General features: G+C 45.4%; 1 protein-coding gene across 1 annotated transcript in view; it reads right to left on the bottom strand.

The window, feature by feature from the left end:
- Window positions 1-5,999: 5,999 nt before the first annotated feature.
- Window positions 6,000-10,461, bottom strand: part of GRK3 (G protein-coupled receptor kinase 3) — a 110,800-nt gene continuing 106,338 nt past the window's right edge. Inside the window, exons 20-21 of the mRNA XM_052654640.1 lie at window positions 8,594-8,707; window positions 6,000-7,474 (exon numbers count right to left, since the gene is read on the bottom strand). Of these exons, the coding sequence (XP_052510600.1) occupies window positions 7,313-7,474; window positions 8,594-8,707 (276 nt within the window). The 3' untranslated portion in view covers window positions 6,000-7,312. The remainder of the gene's footprint in view (window positions 7,475-8,593; window positions 8,708-10,461) is intronic.

Below are 10,461 nucleotides of genomic sequence, written 5' to 3'. Positions count from 1 at the left end.
GATCCCCTGGAGCAAATGGTAACCCACTCCAGTATTCTTGCCTGGAGAATCCCATGGACGGAGATGCCTGGTAGGCTACAGTCCACGGAGTTGCAAAGAGTCGGACACGACTGAGCGACTTCACTTATTTACTTACTTATGACATAGAAGGGATACTCAGGCTATATGGGAGCCGCCCTGGGACTTGCGGGAGAAGAGATTTCCTTTTCGCTCTCCAGGTATAGCCGAAGTCCCTCACATTTACCCTTGAATGGAAACTTGGGAGGATGTTTTTGGCTAGAATGCCCCTTCAAAGCCATCTAATTCAACTCTCTTAATTTAGGGATGAGAGAACAGAGGACCAAAGAGGCTACCCAGTGACCTTGCTGGGAGTAGGGTTCCCAGGCCGCTCCCTCTGCTCCTGGGTGCCAAGGGGTGACCAGATCTCTGCAGCTCTCAGGAGTGGGCCTTGGTTACCTACTGCGTCCGACCAAGGGCTCCACCACCAGGGTGCCCTTTGCCCGTGATGATGACCATGTGCTCCACAGCTGGGGGTCCTGTTGACTGTTTTGGGAGAGGTTTTCAAGTTGGCAAATACAAATACACTCCATGGGCCAACCGTGATGGCCGTCTTTCCTGAACCAGTCAGGGACAGGTATCTCCAGCTCAAGGAGAGAGGTACCTACCCTACCCTCGACCTGTGGACCAACAAGCTGGCAGTCATGCCCAGGCATGCCTGTGGCTCTGGGGCCACCACCTCCTTAAATTTCTGGCTTAAACTGACACACGCCACGGGGGTCTCTCCTCAGGTCTTTGTGGGAGCAGGGATGGAGGAGAGGCCTTAACGTCTGGGAGGGACGCCAGGGTCACCCTGAGAGTACACACGGGAGGCCTGGCTGATCTCCTAAAAAAACTGGAGACGAGACAGACCTCCCGGCTCTCCCAGACTTTCCTGGCGCCTTTCCATGCCTTCCACAAGCAGGTTAGTCTCCCAAACCCTGACACTGAACTTGGCTGTGCTCCAGCAATCCTTGAAATTGGCAGAAAAAGCTTGTTGGCAGTTCCCTTCCTACAATAAAATCTGCCTCTGTGTGAATTTCCCCCCAAATCAGGATTTCTTACAAACAAAGTCACCTCCTGATAACCGAACAGCTTGATGAAGAAATGGAGGTTTTAGCTGGGTGGAAAAACAGCACACCAAAGTTAAGTCTCTTTGTATACAGATCCTTTTTATTGAGGTTTATATAAGTAATTTATCAACAAAGAAAACCAGCCTGCCTGCCCCCCAAATAACCATGAAAAATGGCGATGCTACCCAACAGTGACATGCCATGCACGGGGCAGGTGACCTCAGACCTGGCCCAGCATCTCACACGGGAAACGATTTCAGGCCGGTAACCACACACTAAGAGGAGGCTGTGACCTCCGCTGGCACAATCGATGGGAAGAGAGAGAAAACCAGAAAACAGGTACAATCTTTAGAGTTATAAAATTGAATTCACTGACCTATTTTGGTATAGCAATGCACAAGAAAAAACGGATTTATTTCTTCAAAGGTGTTACCCTTTGGCCACAAACAGAACAAATATGTGACCACGTGGATGGTTATGCAGCAGGGGACACAAGGAGAGAAAAATGTCAGCGTGTGAGGACAGACCTGCTCACCCCTCACCGGGACTCATCTTCACTCTATTTCAAGTGGACCCCTCAAAGGTCTGCTCGAAAATAGGACCTTTTGCAAAGTTTTAACGGCGGACAAGCCCATTTCCCAAATCATTTTGAATCAGCAAGGTGGGAAGAGTCACGTTCGAAGGAGCTGCTCCCAGAAGTGCTGCTTTTAAACCCAGTCGGCCGTTTTCTAAAGATCGTGGAGAAGAGGCTTCCATTTAGGTAGCTGACGAATCAGGTGCTACGGTCAAATCTTGAGGCGATGGCAAGATTGATTGAGGGATTCGGCACAAGGAAGAGTCAGAAGTGATGTTCTGCAGGTGGACTTCAGCTCCCGAAGGCTGGCCATACAAGTGCCTACCTGCCCTGCTTGCTGGGGCCCCTACGTGCTGCTGTGGAATCGACACCATGAGGAGGGGACTCCGACATGCTTTCCTGATGTTCTTCTATGACGGAGCTGGTCTAGAGTGGCGCGTTCAGGGGACCTGTCCACAAGCACAGGGCCTTCCGAAGAGGCAGATGAAAGCAGTGCTTCATGGCAAGTTCACGGTCAGATGTTCCCCAAGAAGTGCACATGCCTCTCGGCACAGGCCTGCGGGTTAGCTGTTGTTGAAAAGAGTCTGCGGCCGTGAGAAGGGATGTCCACACTCCCCCACACTACTATAGGCTTTGTTTCCATTTTATTTTGTGAACAAAACAAAACAAAATGAAACAGAAAGGAGTGTGTTTTCTTAAATAACAAACTATACAAATAAAAAGGAGCAGAAGCAGTAAGGAATGTTTTTGATGAGAACAAAGAGAGGGTTCAATAAATAATATAAAACGCTTTTGTGCTAAAATAGAACTCTTGTTTATATATATATATATATATATATATATATGTAGTTTGGCATCTTAATGTTACCCAGAAAAAAGCCACATCTATTAGTTCAAACATAGAAAAATACAAACAATAAAACTTAAAAAAAATGGCCAGTGCTTAGCTTATAAACCATATATAAAATGTACATCATGGAATATATCAACTAAGAAACAAGAAGTTGAATTTCAAGTCCTTTGAAATATGAATACATGATTAGAAATATTTCTCCCTTCTGTACCCTCACATGAGACACATTTTATGTTAGGAAAAAAACTAAAATGGAAGCATAGTTATCAGTTTTTCAGAGATGACTTTGAGATTTTTTAGGTATAAGAGAGTTTACTGTAAGAACATGAGTTGTATAAGTCTGAAATGAAGAATTAAATTTTTCCTATATATGGTTTGGATGAATGCATATACTGTTAATCCATTTTCTGTAACGTGTGTGTTTTTAATAAAGGCAATTTAAAATTTGGGGTGCTACATTTATCAGTAAGTGCTAACCCAGCCATGCCAGTGAAGTGGCCGGTCACTCGTGTCCCCATTGCCAGAGCTGGGCATCTCTGTCACCTTCTTGTCAGAGAATGGCTCTCTTAAGTCTTTGAGGATGAAGGAAATCTAAAGGCTATTATGATTCGAGGAAACCAAGAAGTATCATTTTAGAGTTCAACTTTCATTCATTCTACAGTAAATTTTTTAAAATGTGGCCTGGATACAAAAATTCTTATTAACATGAATTTAAATGATTAATTGTTTAAAGCTTCTCAAGTCAACCCGATGCAGGAGGAAAAATCATGTTAGAACTTTAGGGGGAAAAAAAATGTTTTGAAAAGTTAACAACTGAGAGCTCACTCCGCCCTGGCTCAAGTGGCAAGCCTCATCTTGTTATTGGCGAGGAATTACAGTAACTTCAGAGCTTGGGCGGCCACATCCCCACCTGACCTGCAGGGCAGGGCACTGTCAGCCACCCACACCTCCACTCTGGCCCCTGCTTGGCTGCCAGGCACACACAGCCAGACAGGCAGCAAGCTCTGGGCTCCACGTGCCTTCCCCAGGGTGCTGGATGACAAACAGGGGCAACATAAAGTCCTGGTGGAAAGTAAACAGCATCTTATAAGTCCAGTAGCTCCACAGTCAAAGAGACCAAGTCTTACAAGAGTTACTTTCAACTCCTCTTCTTCTAAGAGGAGGTCAACCCTGAAGCCCCAAGTTTAACTGTAACTTCCCTGGTCCTTGATGGTGTAAAGAGATGGGTTTTTACCAGCAAATACACTCCTTTTTCTCTTTGCCCCACTTCTATCAGGATTTCTCAGCATCTGTCACAGATCTGAATGAAAGCTGACTCCTCTCTGGGTACAAAGAACACACCCATCCCCCGGCAGGCAAGGCATTCACTCCTCAAGTATCTCTGAATAACACCCATACACTTCCCTGAATGTAAGTGAGAAAAATCACAACTAATTAAATCACGCAAGAAAAGTTTTATCTTACACCAGCACACTGCAAAGTTTTTAACAGATTTACATTGAGCAAAAAAGGTCCAGCTTTGAGAATTTTCTTTTCTTCTTGATGGGTTAAAATTTTGAAACGTTAGGAAAGTCAATTCCACAGAAAAAGTCAAACGTTGTATTGGATTGACTAAACTACAAATTCCAAATGAAATTAAAAAAAAAAAAATCCTCAGGTGGGGCTGGGGAACACATTTTGATCTTCAGAGTTAAACCACACTGTCAATTGGTCAATGACATTTTTAAAAAATGACCAGTGAGGGTCTTCAAACAATTGTTGCCACTGTCTGTACGGAGCATTTCAAACTGCAAATAAAGGCGAAACACTGCATTAAGAAGGTCGCTGTTTGTGGCTGTTGCCCCATCTACTTCTCCAGCTTTGTTGCTGTCTTTCTTGAGCAGAATGCTGTCTTTCTTCTCTTTACATACAGAACTTGAAGTTGTCGTGTCTGTGAATTGACCAGTTAGAGGCACAAGTAGTGAAACGTTCTTCTTAGCAGTGAAACAACAGCTGGTTTCTAGCAGTTTTGCTGAAAAATCATACTTAAACATGACAGAGAAGGAAAAAACCATGAGCCCCAATGACATAAGGGGATAAATGCACCAAGGAGAATGTTAACAGGCCAAAAGAGAGAAATAAATAACCTCGGATTCTCCAAAGCTTTTAATTCATTTCATAGATGTCGCATAGCAGCATAATCAATTTTTAGGCTTTGCTTTAATGATCCCTTTGATTTATGAAATCGAGACATTGTTAACATAATTTTATAAAAATATCAGCTTCGACGATTTTCTCCGACAATGTTAAAACATCCCAACCATATAAATCTAAAATAATGATGATACTTGTGCTCAATTCTATCCTTTCGAACGGTCCAAACGTAGTTACAGCCAAACATGAAGACCTAAAACAGCCACGTATACCAAGCCTTCTGAAAACAACCGACTTCTTTGGCCATGTGGGTACCACAGTGGCACAGAAGGGTTCCCGAAAAGTCTTCCATCTGGCGTACCCCATCAGAATGGCTGCACGAATGAGTTCAGGAGGAAGACTGGCCTCTCCGGGGCTGTCAAACTAGACTCCAACACAAACCAGGACCCGCCCTAAAAAAGCCACTCATCCTAACCTCACAGAGTACTTTTAATAGATGACGCCCACGTGACACTTCTCAGCCCTGTCCTTATCTCGAGTTGAGGAAGTGTGAAAGTTTACTTGGAATAAATCTGAGGCAACAGGGCTTTCGGGGTGTTTCCAATTCACTTTTCTTTTCCAAAGGGAAGATGACCTTATGTTCTGGTCCAGAGCTTAAATGATGTTTTTCAGAGATGCAAACTGGCATAGCTGGTGCCCTGGGTATGCAATGTTGGGATGCTAAGCCCAGACCCCTGAGGAATTCGTGTACCTTCTTCATGAGAGGTTGCATCTCTACTCTGGCAGAAGCGCAAGGCTCGGCAATTTCTAAACTGCCATTTACTCATCTCTGAACTGTAAACGCTGAGCACACGCGTGCTTGCAACAGAGCCGCTACAGCAGCGCTGGCGGTGACAGACAGTCGCTATGGGAAGATGTTCACTCGTCATGAAGTGCTTTCCCTTCTCCATTTTTTTGTTATTTCAACTTAAAAAAAAAAAATAGATTTTGAACACTCTTCTTCCCTTTTAAATCAGGAGAATCCATGTAAATAGTAGGCCCCAACTTCTACACTGCAAACCGCAGAGAGCAGAACATGTGTATTACATTCCAACTAGCCAGTGAGACAAACAGTAAGCCTCGCAGATTCTTTCCCAAGGTAATTCCTACGAAACAAAAGGCTCTTTCAGTAACTATCTTCCCAAACTCTCAGGACGTCATTTCGTTAAGAAGGACTGACTTTCCCGGTGAGCACGGCACACGAATGTAAACACAGACATTTGGAACCACTAAAAATATCGAGGACAGGATACAGATAATTACGATGTCAAGTTATTTATATTGTGAGCAGTCGACTTGGAAACAGACAATAGAAGTGCACTAAGAACGGGACAAAAACGTTGACTTTGAGAATTACTGTCATTTTTAGTCTGACGACATGGAGGACATCACTGGGAAACACACTGGGTTTCAGAAGCCAGCACTTATTTGGGGCTTGACTCCAAGCCCGGGGAGAGGACGGCCACCGGGACCCAGGCACTGCTGTCAGAGGACGGCCCGTCTGGGCCCGAGGTCACTGATGACAGCTGAACGGCAGCACACGTTCAACACCCACAGTTACCCCACTGGCACATTCATCTTCGGCATTCCTTTTTCAAGAATATTCATTTTAAATTATACTAAAATCTCAAACCTAGTTTCTTTCCTTGACCCATTCATTACCGCGATGCTTCCTGAGGTCAGGCAGAGGGAACCAGAGGTGCTGGGTCACATGACTGCTTCTGTCCAAACCCAAGACAGGCGCCCCCCACCCCCAGGCGGTCCCAGGCACCCAGACACAGGAAAGTGCTGTGGACTTGGAGGGTTTTGAAAATAGCTATTGCCTTGAGATATAAACCACCACTGCCTCTGTGTAGAGCCACTGCGAACCTTCTGAAGATCTGTGATCTGATGCCTCCAGAGTTGAGTGCTTCCACACCCTCAGGGGGCAGGGGTGGGGTCAGGGGCAGGGTCCTCGATCCCCAGCTGCCTAAGCTCCCTGTCACGGGCAGGCTGGTACTGGTGGGTGCAACACCCATGGGGAGGGCCCAGGTGCAACCCTCTAAGAAAACCTCTGCAGCTTTCAAGCCCCGGAGAATAAGAGACACCCCCGGAGTGGTCTGCCATCCCCCTAGTAGCACGGAACAAAGACAGTCAAACCCAGGAGTGGCTGTTGATGGACAGAACGTGGCAGTGCAGGGTGATCTGAACAGCAGACTGCTCAGTCCCATCTTAGCAAGTCTGAGATATGCTTGACAGCGGATGTAAAATGTGCCGTGATCAGTAGGAAGCATTTCAAGTTCTAGGTTCACCCATAACCGAAAGAAACGTATGGCAAAAAAGGAGATTTGCATTTCTTCAGTAGTTTTGAGGACAGAGAGATGCGATGGTGGCAGGAGGCCCTTAGGAGGGAGGAAGTGCCCCCGAACTGATGGTGGTCACCACTCCTAGTAGAAGCATCTCGGGGTCCTGGCCCCACCCCAGCCACAGAGCACCCCAGAGGGGAGCGACTCCGTCTCTCATCCTCACACTTTTCCCCAAGGCTGCACTCTGAGGACTGAGCAGCCCACGTGGACTGCCCGGAGGAGGTGCTTTCTCCCGGGACCCTCCCCATTGGTCAGGGGTTCAGAGGCCGTCGCTGTTCCTGTGGCAGAGGGGTGGCTTCGAGAGTTCCACGATGGCCGAGCGGGATTTGTTGAGGAACTTGGGGGCTCGCCGTAGCAGCCGCTGAGCCTCCATGAATGTCTCTGTCAGCTCTTTCTTCCACTGCACAAACTCTGGGTCACTCTGAGGGCAAACACATGGAGGGGAGGAGTTGGGACAGTGTCACGGCTCTGCTGACACACGTGGAAGCCTCTGGCAAGTCCAGATGGCCTCGGAACCCCCTAGGGAAAGCACACCCCATGTCCCTCCCCCAGGCCAGTGAGGAAGGGGGGAGTCGCACAGAGGCTTCCCCCACGGGCCCCTTGCTCAGAGGAGGGACGACGCCCTTCAGAGGAGCCTCATACAGCCCCGCTAGGAGACTTGATGCCTTGACTCTGTAGAGCAATCACCTGTGATATCTGATGTCTTACCACCACTTCAGTCTAGAAGATAAAATGAGGGGTTGGCTTTTTTTGGCTGAGCTGCACAGCACATGGGATCTTAGTTCCCCAACGAGGGACTGAACCCGTGTCCCTGCAAGTGGCAGCGTGGAGTCTTAACTACTGGACCATCAGGGAAGTCCCCAGGGAGGAATGTTCACAAATTTAAGAAGCACCTTCACATGTGTAATGATGCCATGAAGTAAGTAAGCATATGTTTTTCGATCAGCTATTGGTTTATCTCTTTAAACATGCTCTCTCTCCACGCACACACACACACACACACACACACACACACACACACACACACACCACCCCCTGCCCCAGCTCTTTCTCCAAATATGCTCTTTTTTCACACCTCCACACCCTCCCTCAATACCTCAGTAGGTAAGTGTTCAGGAATTAAGTCTGGGCTATGATAGAACTTCAGGGAAAGAAAAATGGCATTTCCCTGTTCACAGTTATTTGGGGATCTTATGTTTACTTAAACACAAACCTCAATTTAAACATTCTGAAAGAGCAGAGCAGATCTGGGAAACTGTGGGACAAATGTAATTTGAGGCCCCTATTAATTACTGGATGGTTTCCAGAGAGGGGGTAACCACATTATTTCCTGTCTTTCCTGTTGTCATCTTCTAAGAACATTTCTTTTAAAATAATTGTTAATTTGCCAAAAACTTATATCTTCTGACTTTCTTGCTAAGTTTGTGAGTGATAAAGCATGGACTGAGAAAATGTTAGATAGGCAGGCAGGCATCTTTGCTGAACGTTTACATAATTGTTGGAACTTTCACCCCTGTGGAAAATACCAATGAAGACTCACCTCACACTGCAAAACAAACTGCTTCCCTCCTTTTATTCTCAACAAAATGCACTTTTTGTCTTTAATCTGAGTTTCTTCCACGGACACAATCTGTTCCATTGTCAGTAAATTTTGCTGTTGGTAAAAATAAGAGATGATGAGTTACTTCACTTATTATTGTGTGAATTTTTAAGTAAATAAATCATACTGAAAACTACCAGCTCAGATAAAGTAAAGGAAAAAAAAAAAAACAGCCATTTTTCTTTCTTTGATGATATTCTAGAAGTGGGGGAGAAACAACTACAAGGGAAACGTACAAAAATTCAAAATATCTCAAAGAAAGCTGCAAAGAGAGAAATATCTCTACGAGGCAGAAAGCAAAGCTGTTCCCTCAGCACAGTACTGGCGTGGGGACGAGTGTGGATTGCACACACCTCTCCGGTATCACACACTCCCCTGGATGCAATCAACCCTGCTGTGAGGGAACAATGAGACAATACACATGATATGCAGGACCCACAGGGGTGGCACTGGCTTTGAACCCGCAGCTCAGGAAACGTTTGGGCATGTTAGCTTGTACGCAACTGTGGTTCTGATCATATCGAAATAATGCTATAAACACAGGTGATGTGCAGAAAGGATGGTCCCTCTGGGTCCATGGCATCATTGCATCAGTGACTCTGAGCACCTTACCATTTTATGTTTTTTGGGATAAATACTCCAGGAATCCTAAATGAAAAACAACACCATCATAAGCTCACATTTCTTTTCTCCTGACTTAAACTTACAAATCTACCCAAGCACATGACATAGCTTTCATGAATAGACACTAAATATTCTTTTAAAACCAAGGTAATTTGTCACAGCCAATGGTAAACAAAATAAGATAATCTTTTTTTAGTATTTGATTATTCTGAAAAGTGAGATAATCTCCTTTCAATGTGTACAACAGTGACTTACTAAGGCCACTCACTAACTGCAAATAAACATTATATATAATGATATATGTATGGATTAATACTAAAGTACATTATAGAATTATATTCTACAATGTAAAAAATACACATGTAATATTATATAAAATATAATTATATACACATATTTTATAAGTGTATTTTATACTACACAATATTTACTAGTACCTGAGTTATAACTGAGGATCCTCCCATAGAGTTTTCTTAATCTCAACTCAGGTCCTGGCTGCACTCATTTTTGGAAGATGACTTCTATGGCACTAGTAGTAGTGAGAAGATTCTGCTCGTTTGTGGAGAATGTGGTCATGCTCAGGCAGCAGTCACTCACAATTAAATTGGCATCTTCACCAACTAGGATTTGCAAAACTCATTCCAAAGCCGAATACACCAGGTGTGGGCTCACCACTGGTGGGCTCCATGCTCCAGGCAAGGGGAAGCCGTACTCTGATACACCCACTACATTTTTCACAGTTGGGACCGCTGTCCTGCTTATGATGACCAACCTTCCCTCTCCAAGAGCAGAAACCCTTCCACCTGGGTCACTCCCTTCCATGGACACGAGCCCATGGCTCTTCACAAATGCTGCCCAGCCTCCTACCAGTGATGGCGGGGATCAGAAATTTCTTTCTTCTCGTTCATAAACATTAGCCCTTGAAAGGACCTTAAAAGGCTGCCGTATCTGTCTTCCTGTCTAATTGGATGAAGCCCACTTCTAGTCTTTCAGACAGGTGCGGCAAAGCAGGAGGGTCAGGTGCTCTGACCTCGGTGCCAAGCTTCTTGGGCTACAGCAATGACCTCGTTTCACCTGACCCCGACTCAGGAAGGCCTCATCATGGAGACAAGCAGACCTTGGTCAGAATCACTCCTCACCCAAACCTGTCCCTGGGACCAGACCTTCCCTCTCTAAGCCCTGGT

Source organism: Budorcas taxicolor, chromosome 17 (assembly GCF_023091745.1).
Source record: "Budorcas taxicolor isolate Tak-1 chromosome 17, Takin1.1, whole genome shotgun sequence".
NCBI lineage: Eukaryota > Metazoa > Chordata > Mammalia > Artiodactyla > Bovidae > Budorcas > Budorcas taxicolor.
This window is presented reverse-complemented; position numbering and strand designations above follow the sequence as displayed.